General features: G+C 47.3%; 1 protein-coding gene across 11 annotated transcripts in view; it reads right to left on the bottom strand.

Moving 5' to 3' along the window:
* Nucleotides 1-23,861, bottom strand: part of robo2 (roundabout, axon guidance receptor, homolog 2 (Drosophila)) — a 155,857-nt gene that overhangs the window by 94,106 nt on the left and 37,890 nt on the right. The window contains exon 1 of one of the 11 annotated variants that reach the window (XM_049726159.2): nt 2,950-3,649. The exons of 7 other annotated variants lie outside the window; for them this stretch is intronic. In XM_049726159.2, the coding sequence (XP_049582116.1) occupies nt 2,950-3,004 (55 nt within the window). In that variant the 5' untranslated portion in view covers nt 3,005-3,649. Of the gene's footprint in view, nt 1-2,949; nt 3,789-23,861 lie in introns of those variants that run through there. 3 more of the 11 variants (XM_049726157.2, XM_068651317.1, XM_068651320.1) reach the window with 3 other exon arrangements.

The raw sequence follows: 23,861 nt of genomic DNA on the forward strand, positions 1-23,861 counted from the left end.
AAAAGTATGTATAAACCATGGGTGTCAAACTCGAGGCCCGGGGGCCGGAAATGGCCCGCTATGTCATTTTATGTGGCCCGCCAAGACAAATGTTGTTTTCACTTTTAAAAAATAGAGAAGTTGCTAGCAATTTTTATTACATTCATCTTTTTAAAATAGAACAGTTTTACTAGTCTGTGACTTAAACAAACCATGTCTATGTCTTAGCAAATGTTTACATTTATGGCAAACTAGGGTCATCGTATTTTGATCGACTTTTCAGTCAAATTTTCAGTTCCAAGTGAAGGTACCAAGCAAACTGTAACTGCATAAAGGCATGAGGTGCTTTTGCTTTTTCTTCCCTGTTGTGAAAATGTCATCGCTATGCTTCACTGCAGCTTAATAAAGCAAAGGTAAAGCGGTGGAAAAGGCGCTCCCGTCCCGCTTTGATTTGCTCAACAAAGCGAGGGAAAAAAAAGCCGATGACATTATGCCCTTTTTTCCACTGTGGGGAAAAGGCAAAGTCATTCCCAAGGCCCGGCCCGGCGTGGGCTGCCGAAACCGAGCCGAGCCGAGGTCATAGGAGCTGACAGGCCTCCGTGTTAGCGCTCGTGTCCGTCCCACCCGAGGACCGGCTGATTGGTAACTCTTGGCTCGCCCGCCTGGCCTTGTTCCCGCCGTCCCCGCCTTTTTTGCTCTCGGTGGCGACGCCGCTCCCTTTTTTGACGCTAATCAAAGAATAAACACGAGAGGTCTTGACGAGAGCTCGGCCGACAGCGGGGAGACGAGTCTTTCCGGCGGATCCCGGGATGAAGCTTCCTCATTACGCGGCGGCCCCATTCGGGCAAATGAGCCGCCATTACAATAATGCGCTCCAAACGCGGCCCACTGATGCGGAACCATCACATTTGGGGCGCAGCGGGACACGCCACCGCCGCCTCGACTCTCACTTGGACTCGTTTTATGGAGGAGGCACGACACGGCGGAAATGTCGGCTCGCCGTGTGCGGCCTTGACATTTTATCGAACATTTTTGCTTGTATTTGTTTCTGGCCTGATTGGATGATTAAACACAATCTGGGTCAAATTGACCCTGAAACATGATTGCCATTTTATGAGACAAATGTATCAGGAGGGTTAATGACTTGCATCTCAATGATTACGTTTGATTCGACTCTCCACGAGCCCTTCCCTCTTGAGGATTTGAGTTTCTCTGGATTCGGCATCGGCCGAACCACAAGGCTGGTCGCCAGGGCGGTGAGCGAGGGGAAGGGAGGGCTGCAGAGGCCTTGCCGGACCTCCATCCAGTCATTAATGTGAAAAGCACTGGTTTGCACATCTCCAAGGAATATGCAAGTTATGTTTGCCGCGTTAGTGAGGGGCGGGGCCTCGGTCAAAAGGGCGTGGCCGCAGCATTAACACTGCAACCCCCCCCTTTGAAAACCTTGGATCACTTGGGATCAACAAACTCTTACTGTACCCCTGTGATCTGCCAGCAAATCCCCAAGCCCCTCCTTACTAAATTAAGATGCACACCCCCTGCTCGGGTCACGGCAACATCTCCCGTTCACCTTTTCTCGCCCCGCGCGTTAATCACAGCGCCCGGCGCCATTCACACGCCTCGGCTTTGTTGGCGGAGAATACAACTCCGGAGCCTTTTTTTGTCTGCTTAAGTGGACTCTTAGAGGGGGAAGCCCCTCCCCTCTTCTCCCCTCGGAGAAAGGATGGAAGGGGGAGGAGAGGGGAAGGAGCCCATGATTAGGGAGATCCGGCGTGAGCGGCAATGCCACGGAGCCACTGCTTAGCAACCGCTGGCCCGACACCAAGAGAAGGTGCCGGATAGTCAGAGCCCTTTTTCCAATGAGGAACCTGCATTGAGAAGTTCTTAGGACTCACTAGACCCTAGATTGAAACTTTGCTTAGTGCACCTTGATGGGAACAAAAAGGAGTGTAGAAGCAGCTGCGAGCATTAAACGGAGAAAAAAAAAAAAAAGCAAGCAGGGTTTTGCATACAACGCCCAACAAAACGCTTTGCATGAAGCGCCGACGCGTATGAACAAAAGCTGCAGGTGCTGCAGATGACAACGTTGACTCAATGTGAGTCTTTAAAATGCAATTTAAAAAAGGAAAAAAAAAGCAGCATTCAGGAAGCCTGAGTGAGTCACACTTTTGTGTGAATCATATGCAAGTCAACAAGTCCATCATTCCGCCATATTAACACGCGGGGAAAATTACACAAAGAGGCTTTTTGAATTGAAAAATCAAATATTCACTTGATATGACATCAGCAGAAGGAAGCAAAGCCATAACGAGCTTCTCTTCCATTTCACCATCATGTCATGGTGACACAGGACAAAGACATGTCAAGCTGACTTTTCCATTTGAATCTGAGAAGAATTTGAGAGATGGAAAAACTTGAGGCGCGACTGGACCGGATAGAGCGAAACCTCATGAGTCACACTTTCGATCTCAACCAGGTCAACGTCTCAGCAACAGTTAACACCGATCAAGGTCCGACATGCTTGTGAGTCACTTTCTTTCCCTTCAATCTCAACAACTGACAGCCTCTTCGTTTCCAGTATGAGCCCGTACACAAAACTCAAAAAGAGGCATCTATTCAATCCATATCAAATCTAGAAGAGTCCAAATGAAGCGGCCGACCACAACAGGTTCAAAAGACCTTCTGTTGCATTTCATCACCAATCAGCATCTCCAGCACACAGCCAAGACATTTTGCATTTCAACCTGATTACTTTCAAGGTCCGTTCAGTCAGATTCGTACAAAGACAACAGCACCCGCAGTCCTTATTGCCTAACAATTGCCATTTGCGCCTCAAAAAGGTCAAAATCTTAAATACAGTGACTCGACCGTTCAATTTTACAAGGAGCAATTGCCAACTTTTGGGCTAAATTGGCCAAGAAAAAAAGCAAGACAAAATATAATAATAATAATAAAATGTCTTCAATTTACCATCAACTTGAAAGCACGATAATCCAGCCAGCAGGATGAACGCGAGTGGACTCATTCTAGCATATTAAAAGATCCACGAGTGGCGCGCAAATCCTCCAATTCAACACAGCGGGGGAGATAAAAAAAAAAAAAAGACGCGCAGATTTATTCTGCGTAAAAACTGACAAAAATGCACTTTGTGTCCACAAAAACGAGAAGATCCATGAAGAGGGGGGAAAAAGTAGGTCACCCGGCTGCTCGGGCTTGTTCTTCCACTCAAGTCTCGTCAGATATCCCGTCTTGGTCCACTCGTTGCTTGTCGCGACACCCACGGGGGGACCTGCTCAAACCCCGAGAAGCAAAGGAAAAAGTCCTCCTAAAAGACGAGCGTGGCCCCTGCGCACTTTCAGTCGGGGGGCTCCGCTCGGCTCCTCAAGCGCGTCCCGCCGTCAGACGTCGCTGGGCGGCTGCGGTGACGCGCGGCGCGCGCATCAACCGCGACATTCCCACAACAAAACCAAACAAGTTTGGGGGCGAGAAGAGCGGCGTGGAAGGCTGTTAAATGGAAGTGAGTCTCTTCAGAAGCGCGAGGACAACAACAACATCGTCCTGCCCGTGTCGTGTGCCGCCGTTGCCGACGCCTCCTTCTTGGACGCACGCAGCGCGCACACTCTTTGCGCAGCCAGCATCGCCCGTACAGGAGCAGGAGCAGGAGCAAGGCAATGCAGGGCAAGCGAGGGCGAGCTGGCTCCGAGCAACACTCAAAGTCCACTTTGTCACCGTCCAGATAAGAAAGTTGTATGTCGCTTTAAACGAAACCAATTGTTGACGCGAACATAACAAAATCTGCGAGATGAAAGTATTAAACAAAGGAAAGGACAAAAATGACACTTCAATTTCTTTGCATGGAGATGTGTTGGATGAACTGATCATTTACATTTTTCTAATGAGCACGCGCGGACAAGACTCGCCATGATCTGCTCAATTGGGTATTGAAATGAGTTTGATCCTGATTGAGAACTTCAGGAGGTCTCAAGTCAACTGTTTTCTCATTAAATTGCTTTGCATGCGCACATCTTGAGATATTAATGATCAAATGATTTGAGGCTGCCTCCGATAACCAAACAATGAGTTAAGATTCAAATGCTGTATTCTCCTAGTGATGATGATGACGATGATTTTTGGCTGGCAAACACTTTGAGGCAGCAGTTGTGACACAAGCTGTTGAGGTTCACAGAAAGGGGAGGAGGGAGGGGTAAAGGGAAGGGCTGGGACGCATGTGGTCTGCCCAGCAACCTCCTTCTCGTCTTAGTGAACTGTGAGCTCCCCCTACTGGTGAATCAAGCAACAACCCCCTCACTACTCCCCCTTCCATCAAGATCAGCAGGTCACATAAATGTCTGTCTACAGTACAAATGTTCAATTTGACGTTTGCAAAAGGTTTGCTACTGTCGTTGGCAGTTACTGCAAAAATGCACTGCATCGTACTGAGGCCGGTTTGGAATGCAAAACAAAAAGAGCTGCATGGTGACCTTGCTGAGCTCATATTGGATTTTGGAAATTGATTTTGCCTTTAAAGACCACCAAAACACATTCGGGAATAAAATAGAAAGAAATGTTTTTACACTTTTTCGCTTCTAAGTAAACATTGCTTCGTGATTTTTTCAGGGAGAACAGAATAAAAGCGCAAATAGGTGAATTCCAAACATGCAGGTGTCCTGCCCCCCCCCCCAGGTATTTGGCTAATTACAAACGAGGCCATTTCAATGGTATTTCTGTGCCCCTAGAAAGAAAGAGTCAAAGCAGTCAAAGATAAGAGCTCGCCAAGCATCACAAGCAGAAGCGGCAGCAGCGAGATGCTTAGATGTGGCCGTGTTGTGATTTACAAAGCCCGCCGCAGTCAAAGAGGACTTTTTGCCGCGGGCCGTGCTGTGAAAATCTTCCCCTCTCAATAAAGCGCGCGCAAGAGCCACAGCCACAGCCACAGCCACTTCTGTGGCCTTTAATAACACCTCTGGCGAGGATTCGTCTGTTAAGTTTGCACGGCGGCGTGTCGCAGCTCGCCCTACAAAACTCGCCGCTTTGCTCATCTGCTCCCGTTTTCAGCCATCGAGACGCGTCTTCAGTGAGACGCATACAAATATTCACCAAAATGGAGCAAAAAAAAAAAAAAAAAAGCCGTGCCTTCACATGCTTTGAAATGTTCTTTTGTTTTGACAAAAGCACCAGGGGCGTAGCTACAATTTCTTTCTCTGTGGGGTGGCCAGAGAGTGACAAGCCTGAAATATAAATAAAGCTGCCTTGCTTTGCCTTTATAATAGTTGACAGTGTGCCCATTTTCAATTTTACTGCCAAACTAAACCTAAAACAGAGAATGACACATTTTGTTTTTAAAACAAACACTTGTCCCCTGCTAGCTTAACATGGGAAGAAAGAGTCAAACGAGTAGCATCAAAGCGGTGCTGTTATATTTCACTCAATGAATAGGCAAAAGATAGTAGTTGTTATGGTCTTCTTTGTTTGCGTCCTCATTATAGCACCCCCTGATGGTCAAAGCTGATACCGACCAGATGACGAGCCAATAGAAATCGATTACACTCGACAGCTGGGCGGTGCCAAACGGCGAGGCTTTTGAGCGTCTGCCATCGGTTGCGGGCGTGGCCTAAAAGTTTGAGGATCGTTTTGAGGATCCGTGGGCGGTTTTGCAAAAATGAGTCCCTGATACTAACGATCAACACCAAATTGGGTGGACACGATCATCATGCAAGGGTGCATAAAAAATCTCAAGGATCCAAACATGGAATTGTACAAGAAGTTGTCATTCTGTCTAATTCTATATTATTTATTTTATATTTATTATATTTTATTTCTATTATATTTTTATATTTATATAATATATATACATACATATTTTATATTATATTATTTTATCAAATTTTATCATTTTTCACCCCTTCCCTATACCATGTAAAGTTTGACTTGGAGGATTTGCCATGCAAATCAGCTTGATTTTTTTTTTTTCTTTTTTTTCTGTACTTGGCATGGCATCAGTAAGGACATTTGCCGTATCGCCCATCACGTCTCATCAGTGTGGCTGATGGAAAAAGGGAGGGGGATTGTAGAAAGGTCAGTTAGGAAGACGAAAGGCCCGCCTTCTAACATAAACAACGACCGGCGCGGCTCCACTGACGGAAAAGAAACTAGAGTGTAATTCTCCCTCGCGGCAGCGTCGCCTTTAATGCGGCCATTTCAATCAGCGTATGGGCGCCTGATGTATTTCACCTCTTCTTAAATATCAGCAACCCTGGATTTATTTTAATTAAAAAAAAAAAAAAAAGCCAAGACCGTTGGAACTTCAAGACATAAAAATGAGATGTGGTGAGTCTTAATGCCAACTTGCGCCCGATAACTATTTAGGTGTTCGCCTCAGCACGGCCGAACAAATGCAATTTTTCAGGCAATGAGATGAAGCGGCAATTCCCGACGGAGGTCATTTGTTATTGGGAAGTGATCACGACACGCGCGGCGTTGTCACTTTGTGCCTAAATGATGCGTTTGTAATCGCATGAAAAGTAAGAATGAAATCACCGCCGCATCGTTGGGCTCGGCCCATCTGCTTCTAGATCCTTGTGTATCTTTGGACCGCCGGCTGGGAAAATAATCAAATTGTGGCGAACCGCACCGTCGTTTAGGTCGCCCCCCGTGACAGCTGGCAATCGTCCGGCGGTCGTCGTCATTAAATATAAATATAATAAATAGAATATATATACATAATATATAGTAATAATAAATATAATATATAAATAAATAAATATATAATAATGTATAATATAAATAATATAAATAATAAATTTCACATTTACAAGTGAAAATGAGTCAAGCGGCAGAGGCTGAGCTACACTGTGTTTGTTTGTGGAAAGCCACAAGGCCTGAAAGCGGTGTGCCTTTTTTGTCCGGCAACAGCAAGGGACCCCCCCAAAGAAGGTGGCGGCCCGGCTGCTGTGCTGAGCGCTGGCAGCCAACCTGAGCTCGGGGCGCACGACGCGAAGGAAAGTCTTTTTAATTGCGCGGCAGGTCAGAGGTTGCGTCGGCGGCAACGCTCACCATCAGACGGGAGCGGTATTTGGGGAGCTCTTATCCGGATCCTCTTTCATGGCCGAGTACGCCCCGGCGGGCTCGGGGCGGCCGTGATTAGGAGCTGCGTGTTGGCGAGGGGGGTGCGCAGGGGGTGATTAATGTAGACGCCAGGAGCGGCCCCTCCCTCCCCCGCCATCCGTAATGACACCTGGGGAGGGCGGAATGGGCCCTACCTGCCGCCCGGGCTCCCCGAGTGGGGCATGATTCTTTCCCGTGATCCTCCTCCGTCAGCACTCCTGTCAGCCGGCCCGGTTCCCGTTAATGGGCCTCTGTGTCAAAGAGCCAGATTAAGCTGTGCTCTGCGTCGCCTCATCCTTCGCCACTTTTAGCTTGGGAACATTTTGCAGATGTATGAAATGTGTCATTTGCAGACTTTAATCCTGCCGCGTGACAAACGCCAGCCACGAAAATCATCGGCGCTCAGGACGGAATAAGGTGGATTGCCGCACTGCTTCATTGCCACCCACGCCGACGCGCCGCGTCCGCCAGGACTCATCGTCTTTTTTTTTTTCCTGTTTATGACTACGGTGGGAATATGACGAGACACATTGAAGAGACAAAATGAAGGATGTGATGAGATTTGAGGAGAGAGAAGCCGGACTGAATGCTAACATCGAACCCCATGCTTGCATGTCAGACCACAACAAAAAGGACTTTTTTTTTTTACGATTCCCACCGAAGTGCAAAAACAACGACAAACACTGGATCAAAGTTGACCTATGTGTGCAAGGCTCGAAAATAAACAACAACAAGTAAACATGGCCAGCCCAGCTGCAAGATGTTGGCGCAAATGTGGACCAGCTGGGATGAAGAATCCCTCCTCAACATCTACAAGGAGGCATTGAGAAGTAGCATTCCTTCCACGCCACACGCCAAAGGCTAATGGGATGTTTTGTCTGGGCCGGACATTTTCTGGAAACTTCCTCCCCCCGCGTTAGCCTCAAGTCAAGGCCGGAATTTTCCCCGTTAAGGTGAAAAAGAGACTTTTTGCCGGCGCTAACGAACCGACCTCGAGCACTCCCTCTTCTCGAAAGCCATCACGAGCGTCCTCCCCCGGACCGATAGCGGGGTGTCGGGCAGCGGCCATGACGGGATGCCATAAACAATGGCGGAATGGGAGGACGCCAGCCACTCAAGTATCTCGCCGCCATCCTTATCATTAGGCAACACACACACACTTGCAGAGCTCATCAACCAGGGCGCCGCGGCCTCCGCTCACTCATTTTGCCGACTAAACAACTGAGTAGGCGGAAAAAGTTACAAAGCAACGCGCTGGGAGTCGTCTGCGGACGCGGTCGGACGCTATTGCGCTCGCCATCAAGGCGGTGAAATGACCCACCGGGGCCGCATTCCACCGGACCGGCTGACTTCATTACGGGGAAGAAGAAGACTTCTCCTTCTAATGTCGGAGCTGACCGGATGTAAAAGAGTGAAGAGGGAATCCCAAATGAGCACAGATATCAAAGTCAAGGCCCGGGGGCCAGATACGGCCCACCACATCATTTTAAGTGGCCCGCCAAGACAAATTGTGCATCGAATTCATGTCAATTCCAAAATTTCAAATTGTTTTCACTTTAAAAAAAAAGATATATTCATTTTTTAAAATAATTTGTATTTTTAAATATTTTATTTGATTTCAATATTTCATTGTTAAATATTTGAAAACTTTTTATTAGTCTATTCGTCTTATTCTTTGTTGTGTATTCCGTACTATATCTACAATATGAGACGTTTATACATTTATTTGGGTTGACAATTTTAATGGCCCTTCGAGGCAAACTATGACTATGATGCGCCCCGCGACAAAAATAAGTTTGACATCCCTGACCTACAGTACGCCGACAGCTCAAATGGAGCTTTGTCCCCGCCCCCTTCTTGCCAATCAATCGGAGCCTCACGACTGGGCCTTTCACCCAAAGTGGAAAGTGATTTAGAGCCTCGGGTGAAAGTCGAGCCCAAATGGAGTACCCCCCGACCTACTTTCAATCCAACGCTGCACTGGGGACACTGTGACTTCTGCTGGCACGGGCAGCATAACAGAAAAACGCTGCTTCAGCATATTTAAGCAGCCCGTCGTTGCTCTCGCACGACTGGAAACAATCGGCAAAGTCAAAGGCTGGCTTTTGTTTCGGCGTCCTCTAATGAAGCCGGCCGGGGTCGCCGGGGCGGCGTCCCTCAGGGCCACGGCAGCGGCACCCCGGCCCGGCCGCTCGGCGCTCTAATTGCTGCCTCATAAGCAGCAAATCCACTTAAGTGCAGCAGCATATTGATCGCCGCTCCGCCAGGCGGCCGGCCACCTCCCGGCCTTTTACAACCTGAGGGACGGCCCAATAAAGAGCGGGTCGCTGTGACTAGATAAATAGCAAAAGAGGGTCAGAGCCGCGCAATTACTGCCAAGCTAGCCCGACCCGGGCTGAAGGTGAACAACAGGCGGCGGTGGCGGAGACAGAGGAGACCTTTTCAATTTGCTGCAATAATGAGCGCTGAACAAGCACTTTTGCTTACAACCGTCCCAGCAGAGCCGCAACCGGAATTGGCACCCGGGCGCAAACACACCTGCCAGTTTATGACGACCCAAACAGGCGCATGGAAATTGCCGATCGATGGCGTCCGGGCTGCCTGGGCTCTTAAAATGTGCCGCATTTGCTAGTACGGATCCAAAAGAAAAGACGATTTGGCCAGCTGTGTTTTTCTGCAAACCACATTTTGACTCCTATTTCCTCGCCACAACCTCCCTAAAGAAAAAGTAAATCGTCTTCTTGCACGAGGAAAAAAAAAACGGTTTCTAGGTCTGTAGCGCAATTGGCGTGATGGGAAAATAATCCACAAAGCAAAATGCGACGGCTCCTCTCGCCACTTATTGATGACAAAACAAGTGGCATTTAAAAGAAGACAAAAAGTCAATGTTGCATTTTCATGTGCGCCAAGTGACGGAATGAGGTCAAGAACGACGAGCTTAGCTCGGCTTCCATCAAAGATGATTATCCTCCTCGTTGGTTGGTTCGGCGAAACATCAAAGTGGAAAGCAATCAAGATTTGGCATTTTTTAATTCGCTAATCTGCTTTAACGCAGCACTAAACGATTCTTCTCTCCCGCCTTTGTTGTCTTAATCTGTTTTATTTTCAACCCCCGCCGCCGTATCGGCGACGTCTGCTCCTCCGAGAATCTTTTTTTTTTTTTTACCCCCCATCCTGACATGACGAATGCGAGCTTTCGTCTAAACGCATTTTGTTGACAAGTTTTAATGAGACTATGGACCACACATAAAAAACGGGGCAGGGAATAATAGATATTAATATAAATAATATATTATTAAAATTATGATTATTTAAAATAATATTGATGATAATAATAATAATAATATTTGTCATCCGGCACGTCTCGCTATTCCTAGAAGCTAGAAAAATATTACTACTTTGATTTTTTTTTTCCTTTGCTCTCTTTTTTGAAAACATGAACCTGCACTTGCTGCTTTTTATTTCATTAAAATGGGCTTTTTCTCTGCTAGCAACCTCAGCAGGTGACGACGGGACTTATGTAGAAAGAAGTCAAGTTAAATGTGCTTGAAATCTTGATTGAGTGTCAATTAAATAGGAACAGCAGAGTCACAGTCTTTACCTGCACGCCTTTGAATAACGACACGCGAGGCGACGCTAATAAAAAATAACTCAAGAATGAGGCTGAAGTTGAAAGGCTGAACGCTGCTGCGTCTTCCAGAGCGACACGGCATTGAATCTCCAACCTCATTTCCCGTCGCGTGGAGCGACGAGGAGGCCGCCCCGAGACCTTCCCGCTTGCCTTCAAGGTCCGAGGCGTAAAAGTGAAAAGTTCATCTGGGCTCTCGAGTCGTCAGGCTGTTATGCCTTTACAATGGCGCAGACGAGGAAGGCCACCGAGAGCATTTTTATGATCCAACTTGAAAGAAAAAAAAAGATGGGCGAGTACAAGCTGTAAGATAAGAACCATAAAAATCGACATCCATGTCGTCGGTGTTTTCTTTCTTTCTCCTTGCTGGGATTTATTGTTACTTTATTATGATCCCATCTCAGGGATGAGGAAATGAGGATATTAATGACACCTTTAAAACATGGGTACTTTTAATTTATTGTAAAAGGTCATGAATAGCGAGCGAGCAATGCGTGTCGGACACACGCATGTAATGTTTGCGGAGGCCATTTTAAATTGAATTCATTTTCAACTGTAAGCTAACATTTCTAAAATAAAAAACTTAAACAAGCACACGACGTTTTATCGAACATGATTGGTCTTGGGTTATCCGGAAGTTGAAAACAAGAGAAGTGCGACAAGGGAAAGCGCGACGAGCGTAACGATTTCTGAGCGGTGTTGTCATCCTCGCTGTGGGGAAGAAAAAACGGGCGTGCCTTAATAAGGCTTGTTGTCTGAAAGCAACTATTGATTTTCACGCCAGCAGCTCGTCGGCCGCCGACTGACCCGGTCTGAATCGGCGCTCGTCATCGCCAAAGCTAAATTGAGCCGGGCGCAAGTTGGCTCTGTCACCCAAGATCAACGTTCGGCGACAATTTATTTCCATCAGTCCGACTGTTTCTCATTGTTGTTGTTTTCTCATTCCCTCTATGGAAATGTGGAATTTCAGCCGTCTCAATGGATCTGTCAGGAATTAGATTTTCAGACGTCTTGTGTCTATATAAGTTGCAGATGATGGCCATCATGATTAACTCATTCACTGCCATTGACAGCTATGGACGTCAAACATATATTTTAACGGTGCTGGCAGTGAACGAGTTAACTGGGCGAGAGAATTTGCAAACTTTGACTTTCCACTTTTCCAACACACAATGATCACAAAATGCACCAGCTGATACTACTTCTAGTTTCGCATCGGTCATCACGGTAACCTTTGATGATATGCAACAGAGGCGAATCTGGCGCTGCGATCCTTTTTTTGTCGCTCCCCGGCTGGCCCGCCGACAAACGTCTGCCGCATCGACCGATAAGGCGAGCGATGAGGATTTGAGCGTCTCACTCGGTCGGTCGGAGCCAATGTATCACTCCCGTGTTGACTTCAGCGCCGCTTTAACGGCTGACGGGAGAAGCGGCACAGAGCCAGCGAGAGAGGGAGGGAGGGAGGGGCCCCCGGGGCCCACTGGCAGTAGTACACTCATTAACGCCTTCAATTTGCCTTAATGGTTTTCTCTATCACGGCTCGCATCCGTCCGTCAGGCCAGACTGTATATTTTTCTGCCTGTAATTAATCCATTCATCTCAGGCAAAGACGCGATCAATGCGGGCCGGAATGAAAGCGAGACACGCGACCCCGGGCGAGCAGAAGAATGCGACGGAGCAACGGCGTCCAGACGGCCACGCTGTCGGAATTAATGTCGCATACGAGCCTCGGGCCCAACAAAAAGTGGACCCCGCTCTTGATAATAAGGCCGCCTATTTTGGTTCCGAGCTAAATGTCGAGCCGGGACTATACAAAAATCAATTTCAAATGTGCTTATCAGAACAAAACTAATGGAATCGTTTCTACTGGAACCAGAACATTGAACATGAGGTTTTTGCTTGAGAGGGGGAAAAAAAAAACATGTTTGGGTTGATTTGATTCATTTGGAGTTGTGGATGCCTGTGTGTGCAATCATGCACCACAGTCCCTCCCACTGACCCCGAGGCTGAACCCCCCTCCCCTCCCAGATTTGGCCTGAAGATCAATAAGTAATTTTTTGGAGCTGATTAGTTTGCAGCAGGAAAGTGGGCACTGTCTGCTCTGTCCTGAGGATATAATCAAACACTATAACAACCACAACAAAAAACGTGCTAATATTACGGCACGCTACGTGCTTTTAATAATGGTGATTAGGGCCAATGGTGTGGAAAAAATCAAATCAAAGCAACACGGCACTGCGTGCTTTCCGGTGTGCATCGCTTGCAAAGATCGGCCATCTTGGTTATTAAAGATGAAATTCCCATTTCGTCAACAGGTAATGATGCAAACACAAGAAATTGGAATGTGAGCCATGAAAAACTGCAACCAATGCAAAAATGGAAAGTAAATGTATAACCTCTTTCTTCCTAAAATGCAATATCACTCCTCTTATCGTTACCAGTTATTTATTTATACATGCGTCCATACGTTCATCTCCGCGGGGGAAACGGACTCAAAGTAGGACGCAGGTTGTTATGCAGATTTTTTGCACGCCGATGCTGCGACCTCATTCGAACAAGCCGACTCCCCAGTGGGGTCTTGAGACGCATGTAAAGGAAAAGTGGGGCAAATTGTTGTTTTGCTGTCCTCTCCGGGGTCTACAATCAAGATGAGACCTCTAAAGTCCGGGCCGGGGTGATAAATCATCGGCGCTGACGTGTTTAGTACACGCCCAAGCCATGCAGCGGTACCATGTTGAACCCAACCTCCCCGGAGTCTCATAATCTGGCTCATAAATTGGGCGAGTGCCCAAGAGCGGCTTGATCTCCGCTTGTCGCATAGCATACTTTAATTTAAATCCGAGCGCGGCGTACGTGATTTACGCTCCGGCTGTTAAAATGTACAGCTCGGAAGGCGACATCTATGCACCAATGGAAAATTTTCCCGAGGCGCTATTAGGGTTGGGCCGATGGTTCGGTGGCATAAGCTGGTCGGTCAAAATGGCGTATGCTACAAGGGGTGACCAGTTTCGATCCAAATGATGCACACTCCAAAAGGACCACATGGATTGAGCCAATGATTATCAGAATTGGCTACTTGGGGGCTGCTCAGGTTGGACTGCTGCTCAACGGCATATGCTAGCAGCGGCTACTAGCTTTAGGCAGATGGTCAATGGCGCGGCCTTGTAGGGGCTACTAGGGCTGGACATGACAAACGACAAGGGGCGAAGAGCAGATGGTCTTGCTCGGTCGGGGCTGCGACGATTGGCCCGGTGATGGGTGACATTCAGTATGCTAGCAGAGGCTGCCATTTGGATCTACGGACCATAAGCAAATCGAGTGTGGAATGGGCTGTTAGGCTTGGCCCAAGGGTTCGCTTGTCATCAAAAATAGAATCTTTCAGAAAGATCCTCGGCCAATGTCATGAGTCATTCCCGCTAACTAGTAGCTAAACGTTGCTTCTGTGGCTATATGCAGAGCCGACGTTGACAGGATTGACTCGAATATGACTTGAGTGCCGCTCCACTTGAACATGCCTGGCCCAGCGTTTCAGCTATTTGGTGTCAAAGGATCAGCTCCCGAGGGAGGCGCAATAGCACTTGTTTTATGTGATCAAATCGCACAAGCATCCACACCTGCCTGTCGCCAATGACTGCAACGGAGCGTTCATTCCGAAAGGGTGCAAGCACTTTAGCTTTTTCTTGCTCAAGACGGGCAGCCCCCTCCCTTCGGCGCCGTTACAGCTTTGGTTTTACAAGCAGCGCCCAAATGAAAGCAATTACACTGTAATGTGCACCATAAACCTGAGTGAGGAGGGTCTCGGAGGCTGAGGGTGGGGGGGGACGCTCACAACATATTTACATGCACAGAGCTTTAAAGGGAGTTCACGGCCATACTGAGGAGAAAAGCAAATTAGGAAGACACAGACACTCAAAATGGCATCATCTAATCGCATCAGCGCCGACCCGCTGTGGCTTGACTGAAAACCGCGGGGAGCCTACACGTGACGGAAAGGATTTCAAACAATCTCGATTGCCGTTTCAAGAGGTTAATTGCTTGGTGTGACGCCAAAGTGATGCAACGGCATCTGAAATTGCACCGGGCGGGGCCGCTTCGACTCGAGCCAAAGAAAAGCCGAGCTCCGGAACTCCTCCGGCGTGATCGCAACAAAGCCGACGGAACGGAAAGGTCAGCGTACTGAAGCGGCGTTGTGATGTCCGGCCACGTAGCAGATAAGTCCATGACTGATAGCAGAGAAGGGACGGAAACACGGCGGCCTGGTGCCGGCCGGGGCGCAGCTGTAATTCTAACAAGCGCTGAGTGATGACCAAATAGAAGTCGTTTCCTTTCCGTGACCCCACCTAGTCCGCCGGCTAAAGGCGGCCATAAACAAGACAGACCTAATAACGGTGACAGGCCCGGCTAAAGACAGTCGGGTGACCCAAACCTCGCCAAGCTTCCAATAGCAACAATAAAACATAGAAATGCTTGGATGCAATTTGCCCAAAGCGCAACGGCGGCAGCTGCCGCCGCAAAACATAGCAGTTAGTCTGCTAGCTAACGTCAGCATGCTACGCTACATGCTACGTATTCCATTTGGCCCTGCCACACAATAAGAAGCTAAACATCTCATCCTCTGGACCGGTCTCCTTATCTGCCGGAAAACACATTCCAGTCCTACTGACGACGGGTTGGTCTTAAGCCCAAATTCACCGCACCGCATCTCGGCCACCCCCCTACTCAGCCTTGGCACAAAGCGGTATTTACAGAGCCCGTGGAGTTATTAAACTTTAATCCCGCTAAGAAGAGCATATTCTGACAATGAATTATAAATGACACAGGTTAGAGTCTCATACATGACCTCCATTCCAATAAAGCTGTCACCGGCGGCTTTAATAAAGCATAATATCAACGGAGAGAGGCCACTATCTCAAAGTACGTCTATACGCGCACGTATAGATGTGTACGGATATGAGGCGAGCATCTAATCCTGCTGCGCATTGCAGGGTGCAAGGGTGTGTGGCTCTTGAAGCCGCCGCCGCCGCCACTAATTAAGAAATCATCACTTGGTCTGAAACCAACAATTTTATTTGTTTAGTCTTCTGGGAGTTGAATTGGATTGCCAGTTTACCATCTGTCCAAAATTGGAAAATTCATTAGAGCGCCATTGTCCTTCAGTGAAATGATGCTTTATTCCGTAAGCCCTTGAGTTGAGAATTGCGACGGGTGGGATGGGGGTAGGGGTGGGGTTCTCCTGACATTATCGTACCGTGGCGGGCGGGCGGCAGAACCTTCATCTGCAGGCTTTCCAATCCAGACCATCGTAGCTTTACCATGACACAAACTTCAAGGGATACTACTTTACTACAAGACTAATTTTTTAAAAATATACAAGTGCTCGTGCAGAATTGTGTGGGTACAAATTTAAACGCCACTATGAAACTCTGTAAAAACTGAAGGAGGGACTTTTCTGTGACCGCAGGACGCTCGATAACACCCGTTGAGGTCACAGAACTAACGGCACGCCACCCAAAGCGAGAAGGCCAACTTCCTGGTTCGCATGGCAACCCCCCACACATCGTCCAAACTTGGGGAGGGGCGGGGGCCTCTCATTACAGCTAAATTGCAGGCCACGGGACGTTGACTCCCTCATTGGAAGGCTAATGGGATCCAGGGTCATCATTATCAAGTGCACATCGTGGAAGCAGCTGCTTTGCTGCTTTGCCCCCCCCCCCCCCCCCAAAAAAAAAGTCGCATTCCGCTTCCTTCCACTCGGTGGAAGCTTCCCTTCCCGAGGCTGCTAATCACCAACTGAGGAGCCTTGTATTCAAAACATACAAAACATGCGTAAATATCTTGCAGCTGCAGGAAAAAGCAGAGTACTTAAATAGAAACATACAGATAGTATGTCGATGTAGAAACAGATTCAACTCCTGTACTTGAGGGAAACTAGTGTTGTCAAAAAGTCACAATAAATTTTCACAGTTAATTTTATACAAATTTATTGGCGCAAAGAGGGAAAAAAGTATTGTGCTGGTACAGACAAGACAGCTAACTAAAGCTAAAGCTAGCAAACCCTGCTTTTTATTTCACATTCATATTTTGGAATTTTTTTCCCCAACTTTAGCAAAGCACGTATTGAGCCAATGCAAGCTAGTTATTTAATACTTTTTTTTTTTTTTAACCATGCTGGTCTATGCTTTTTTTTTTCTTTTTTGCTCTTTTAAGGGAAGCAAAATGGAAGACCGCAGTGTTCAATGACTGTTTAAAAAGAACGGGATGTACAGGTTGGTACAAGTAAAAAAAACAACATGATGCCATGAGGGTCTGCTCAGGGTGTTCAGTGTTGAACAAAAGAAAAGAAAAAAAAAAAATCGGCGTGGCGCATCAGTACATTCGTAGCTGTCATCCGCAGACACGCCTGTCAGCATGGCGGAAAGGCGCTGTGCCGGCGGTAATTACCACGTCGGGCGGGTAGGATGGTGTTTGCGGCTAAATGGCGGGTGGTTACGATAAGTGGCCCAGGCTACCTTCGCCGGCTGAAGGTGCGGCTGAGTCGTGCTGAAAAGTAGATTACCGCCGCAGCCCGTCGCTACGCAGCTGACATTATTTTTGCTACATGCCATTCGGAGGCAAAACATATCGCGTGCAGGCTTCCCGCCCAATAAAACGCGAGCAGGAACTCGGCGTCAGTAATTGCATTATCATCGGTGACATAAAGGGAAAAAAAAGTCAATTGGATGGTGGCGGTGGTCGGGTTTCACATGGCTTATAATTGCTCCATTTCCATTTAAATGAGGTTCACAACACACTGTTGGGGGGGTGGCAAGAAATGTTTGTGCTTTCATGACGTTGAGCATATTCACCGAGGCAGGGGGGCATCGGGAAGCTTCCGCTGCGAGGTTGAACAGATAACCTTGCAAATTGGCGGAAATTGAAAGGGCATTTTTCAATGTGTTCAACGGCTGCATTCTACCTGCCGACCCGACTCGTTTGTTTTTACTCATGTGGATCAGCTCTCAGAAATATTTGAGGTGAAACAAATCTTCCATTTAAAAAAAAACATGAATTGTGCTGACGTTGTACAATGTGGCGCAAGCGTTAACGATAGCAGCTAACGCTAAGCCAAGCAGAGAAAGAAAACTGAGAAATACGACCTCCGCCTACTTGAGGCTATGTTCGCATTGTGAGCCACATCACAAAATGGAAAAAAAAAAAAATGAGTTGCCTACAGAGAAGTACTGAGGAGGTCAAAAGGTCATTTAAGTGGTCGACAGCACGCCCTCCAGCTAGCAAGATGGGCACAAAGAGTTAGCCTGACCGCGAAATGGCAATGAACGGGTTCTTTATCTCCCAAGTGCATCCACACAAATTTAATGTCGTTTCCCGGTCCACAGGCTGACGAATACAAAAATAATAATAATAATGAAAATAAAAAAATAAATAAAATAAAATGTAAATAAATAATAAATAGATGATAAATAAACTATTAAATATAGTAATAAAAATAAAGGCGTGCAGGCAATTGTGGCACGAATGAAGCCCTCTGGATTCACACGGTGGCCTTTGCCGTTACAAATCAAATGACCAATCAACTCCAAAACGAGCCGGTCGAGCCGACGAAGAGGAAGATTGCAAATCCAAAGGGAAAATGCGATGGAGAGAAATGGAAGTGCCGAGCGACGAATAAGAGAGAATTATTATGGAGACGCGAGGTGTTTTCCGATCAATCGTGTGAGCAAGTCTTCAATTTGCCGCCCGCTCGCTCGGTGGCCTCCGTCCAGACAAGTGAGCACACGTCGCCGACCCCGACGCATCGCTTAGCCACATTACCCGCCGCGCATCGACCCAAATTTCATTAGCGACTCATTACCGGCTAGATGTCGGGCGTGGGAGCATGGCGCAGAATCATAAACGTTCATTTAGCGGCCGCGGATGAAGCCGGCGTGCGGACGAAACCGGCGCGCAGCTTCGTTTAAACAGGAAGACACGAATGAAGCCGTCGGCGCCGATGATGTGCAAGGTTGCTGGACTTCATGACACGACAATGCAATCAAAATGAAAGAACCATTTTGTGCAATATTTTGTTTCCCCCACAAAAAAAAAATGAACCAAAAAGAGTTTCTAGCTTAACTTGAATTTCACAGAAAGTGCAGTTGCCGTGGCGACACGTACACGACATATAACCAATGCACCATGTCAAGTCAGCAAGACTCAAACAATCCGACGCTCTCCCGCACTTTAGCTCCAGCGCTAACTGGCTACTCCGAGGCCAGCTAATCAATGCGCGGAGACAATCGCAATTGTGATCAAATCAATAGAAGCGTTGCGAGCGCTTTGAGGCCACGACTGAAGGCGGCCTCATCTTTCATGTTAACACTCACTCGCGATTTCCATCTTTTCTTGACGCCAAAAATCTGTTGAGGCGCCGCCACCGCCGCTTCTAATGAGATGTCACTTGATTTAGGGTCGGCTCGGCCGCCGGACTACAGTGCGCCCACCCCCCGCCCGCTCGATAGGGATCAATACGGCCCCCCGTGCAATTATTAATACAGTCCCGGGCGGTGAGATGCAAACGAGACAGATGACATTCGGGACCGGATTGATCGAGAAGGAAATGGATTTCATAAAAGCGCTCAATGCCTTCATTATCCTGCACACAATGCTCGCCGGCCTTGTAATTTGACGTGGGAACACAAAGCCGAAATTGACTTGATAAAAGTTATGTTGCGACAACGCATTAAACGACAAACACAATGCGAAGAAAAAAAAAAAAAGAAAAAAAAAACGCAGGCAAGCAAATTTCCAACCGTGGGCTCTAATAATGCTTTTCCTCTCGAGCCACTTGAAAAGCACCTTCAATGTGTATCCTTGAGAGGAAGAATGCCGCCAATAGCGCATAGCCATCACATCGCTAATGGAGAGCGCCGTCACGGGAGCCTCAGGTGTGGCTCCCCGATGAATATTCACCTCGCAGACGACCAAACAAAAACCGCTTCCCCCCGCGGGCCGGCCGGCACTAAATTACACCGCGGCGGCGCCCGCCGGTAAACACAAACACAGCCCTGCGCTTTGTTTGAATAACCTCCAGCTCAAGGCGGAGAGTGCCAATAAAGCCGGCTTAAGATCCACACAGCTTCATCAGCGATTGGCACCAGCCGCCATTTTCCTCCACAGAATGTCATCACGGCCGACGTTATTTACGTCGCCGCAGGCCGGCGCTAACGAATCCAAACTTCGAGGCAACTGTCGTTGGCAGCGATTTAAAGTGAGCCTCGGCCATCAAACATCTGGCGGCGGCCGTGGCACGTTTGCGCCCGGTCGGCTCATAACGACCCGGCGGGGGCCGCCGGTCCAAATAAAGCCTTCTGTCTATCGGAGCCATCCAATTGCAATTAAGCGGCGCTTTTTCATTGTCCGGTGCCATCCGGCCCATCAATCTTGTCCGAGGGTCACCTGTCGGCCAGTTGGCGAGATGCTCGCTCGTATTCTTTTGAGGGAATCGGCGAGGTTAATTAAGCAGCTGTTGGTAAACACACAGGTCACGAGCTCCATGGGTCTGCACCCCGGTACCGCTCCGACGCAAGTTGAATGGCGCCCCGCCGCATAAATCTTGTGTCAGAAAATGAGCGCATATGGCACAATAGCCAACATGTGGCAAATGGGCAATTTGTCTTCAGCGAGCGACCCCTTAGCTGTACTGCCACGGCCGAGTATTGCTATGGCGACAATGTGAGCGAGGGGGGGGGGTTTACAGACCATTATGCGACCCGCAGGCACGGCCGATAAATGCTTAACGGATTACAATGGCTTTCCTTATTTTTGAGAATGGAGACTTATTGTCATGCTGTGACGCGTCATTCGTGTGGAAATTTTCAATTTGTCTTGAAATCATTTTGTTTATCTGACAGTAACTCATTTCACATTTAAAGACAAGATCTATTTATTTTTTTTATTCAATTTTTTTGAAGTGCCGCAGATGTCTCCATGCAAGATGTGAGCGCGCAACATTTGATGGGAATGAGAGGAGCCGCTTTGATCGGCTGTAACTCAAGTCGGCCGTGTTCACGTCCACAACGGCGCACGCCGCCCTTTTTTGTGCTTTGTCAGGGAACTGGGCAACGAATGCCGACCTAACTCTGACAACCGTGTCATCTCAGAAGCCACCTGTTGTTTGGGGAATAAGCGAAATCTTCAGACAAATGAATATTTGATATATTGCTTTTCCTGCAGCCGAGCAAGGCTCGGCCGGTGTCCTCCGTCCTGCGGGGCCAGACACAAAGAAAGGCCAAGATTGGGTTTGGCCCATCAAGGACATAATGGCGCTGCTGGAGGATTATTAGATCTCGGGCTACAGCTGAGGTACAATCGGCAGCGCGGCTCCTCCGCGGGGACCGACTCCCAGCACCTAATGCAATCAGCGCAACAAATCACACGTTGTGACGTCGCAACTGGCTCGCAAAGACCTTCGCGGCGGGTCAAGTCATCAGCCTCGCAATGTGATTTGGGTCCGGAGAGTTCTGATTGCAATTCACTTCATTATTCAGAAAAGGAGAGCCTCGTTACGGGTTCCAAAGTCAAATGAAAAGCCATGCGAGCAAGTTATCAAACTTGGCGGCCATGATGACATAAGCACATGAAAAGCAAATTGAGATCAAATCTTAATTCAGAATACAATACAAAAGTAGTAACAATTATTTAAAAAATACATTTTTAAAACATATATTATGTTTTGAAAATATCATAAAATCATACAAAATAATATGCAATTACTAACTTACAATGAACTATTTTGTATTACTGTTTTGCAAATAAGAAACTAAAAATAATATGATAGAAACAACAAAATCCATTATATACAATTATAGCTAAAAAGCAAAAGCAATCCAGTAAAGATGCTTCTCCTTTCCATGAACTATTTATTGCACACGTAATTTTTTTTCTTTTTTCATTTGCTGCACAATTTACTGCGGACAGCTTGAGCTGATACTTTTTCAATAATGAATGCCCTGGTGACATGTGAATTTTTCACTCGATAAGAAACGGAGATGGATGAGAGTCGCTCGGACACGCCCTCTGACACTCGCCGCCATTTTGATGCACGTCACACGCTAATGTCATTTTTGCCACCCGTGACCTTGAGAGCCCCGCATACTCCGAGTACTTTGTGTGCTTTTAATGAGACAAAAAAGTAATGACCCCCATCACGCCGCAATCATACAAGGCGCACACACACACACACAAAGTGACAGCATTCCAACGTGTATCATTCAAATGGCGCGCGCCACAGTGCCCATCTGTTGTTGTAAATTATGAATGAGTCATTAAATTTTTATCCAGCTTAAATGTCTTCCATTTTTTTCACCGTGATGAGACATGGGGGTGCCCCCATCGTCATCACAAATTAGAATTTTTAATTTCCAGAGTAAAAATGTGCAGCCAATCAACTGTTTGGTCTTGCGAGCTTTGGGGCTGAAGCTTATTCGGTGCATGAATGCTGCCACCTGCTGATCACGCGCGGCATGTGAGGAAAATGTGTGGGAGGGTGTGTCATGGACACCCTCAGGCCCGCTCAAGCTCAGAATGTGGAAATGCTGTATAGAAAAAGCTAGATTTCTAACATGCATCTTTGTGACGGAGGGAGAAGCCATGCTAATTGCTACGCTAACCCAAGACTGTCACCTTCAGGTGCCTGGGATTAACCTGCTTAAAAAAAAATGCTCCACCACATTAGAATTGCTCCTCAGTTTAAGTGATTCGCAAAACTGCTCGGCTAAGAGAAAAGGAATACATTAGGAAGCTTCCGCTATAGATTTGTGTGGCCAGAAGAAAGAACCCAGAATATGAATGAGCACAAAGGTAATATTGAACGTGAGAAAGACAAAGCGAGTGCAGTAATCATGCTTTCGAGTTATGTGGCATCCTGGGGATCTGTTTTATCGGGAGTGCGCGCATCAATCTAAAAAAAAATAAATAAAAATAATAATACACACAAAGCTGATAGTAATCTGCTCCGGCGGAGGAAAGAAAACATGCAATTCGTCATCGTTTTTACGGCTAAATCGGCGAATGATAGATTTTTTCTGGTGGTGTAAACAGCACATTAGCATAGAAATGGCCTCTTATGGGCGCACGCGAGGCCCAAAGTGGCCGGGGGTGGACGGGGAGCTATATGCTCATGCTAATCCTGTTAGCATCCCCCCCTGTGGCTACTATATCGCTCGCCGGCCACTGAGAGGGAGGGGCGCTTGAGCGATACCGCTGCGAGCTGGGAATTGCAGCCCTCTAATTTCACAGACTCAATCTTAACTCTCCATTTTCACCCATAAAAAAAAAAAAATAGTTCAAGCTGAGTCCTGCAAACATGGAATCTTAAATGCCATCAATATGGGGGACTTAACATTTATTGTAAGTAGGTAGTGCAGCTAGCAGTACATTTTTGTACACAGATTTTGAGAGAGTATTTTTTTTTATAAATCCAATTCCAGTTTTTAGTGGCGCCATTGTTGCATTCCCTCACAACTGGCAACAAGTGAATGTAGAGAAGTGGCAATTTTATGCAAAGCGGGTCAACGCCATATAAATACGCCGAGTCAGCACTATTTTAAGTGCCGCTTGCTCTCCCTCTCAAAGATAACAAGCGGAGGAGACCATTTTAAACGCCGCCGAGTCAAACGATGCTGCTGACTCGGCTTTACCTGCTCGCTGCGTGTGCGAGGCACTGATAGCTGAATGCCGACATTATTCGTGCTAGTAAACAGCAAAGTGATAATTAGTCTTTGATCAAATGCTCGACTAGTGCGAGCATGTTAAAAATGCATACGTGAGAATTTGTTTTTTTGCTTTTGGGTGCAAAAAGTGTCGCTTCGTACCGCGGCCGAGAAATTAGCTTGACAGGCAAACATCATTTTGCGGCGCCGGCGCTTTATGGGAATAATACGGACACCTTTTGTTTTTCAAAGAACGAGCATCGTGTGGCTAAGAGGCTTACGCGTGTTATATTTAGTGGTTGACGGTGAGACTGGACCTGTCAGGAGCTGCGGCTCATCCTGTCCCCAACACTACGCGCGGAATTTCTCCACTGCTTTTATGTGGAACCAAAAGAGCAGAGACAACAAAAGAAATACACAAAACGCCACGACAACAGAAAACGCAAACTGTACAAAGCGTC

The sequence above is a fragment of the Syngnathus scovelli genome, chromosome 7, assembly GCF_024217435.2.
Source record: "Syngnathus scovelli strain Florida chromosome 7, RoL_Ssco_1.2, whole genome shotgun sequence".
Lineage (NCBI taxonomy): Eukaryota > Metazoa > Chordata > Actinopteri > Syngnathiformes > Syngnathidae > Syngnathus > Syngnathus scovelli.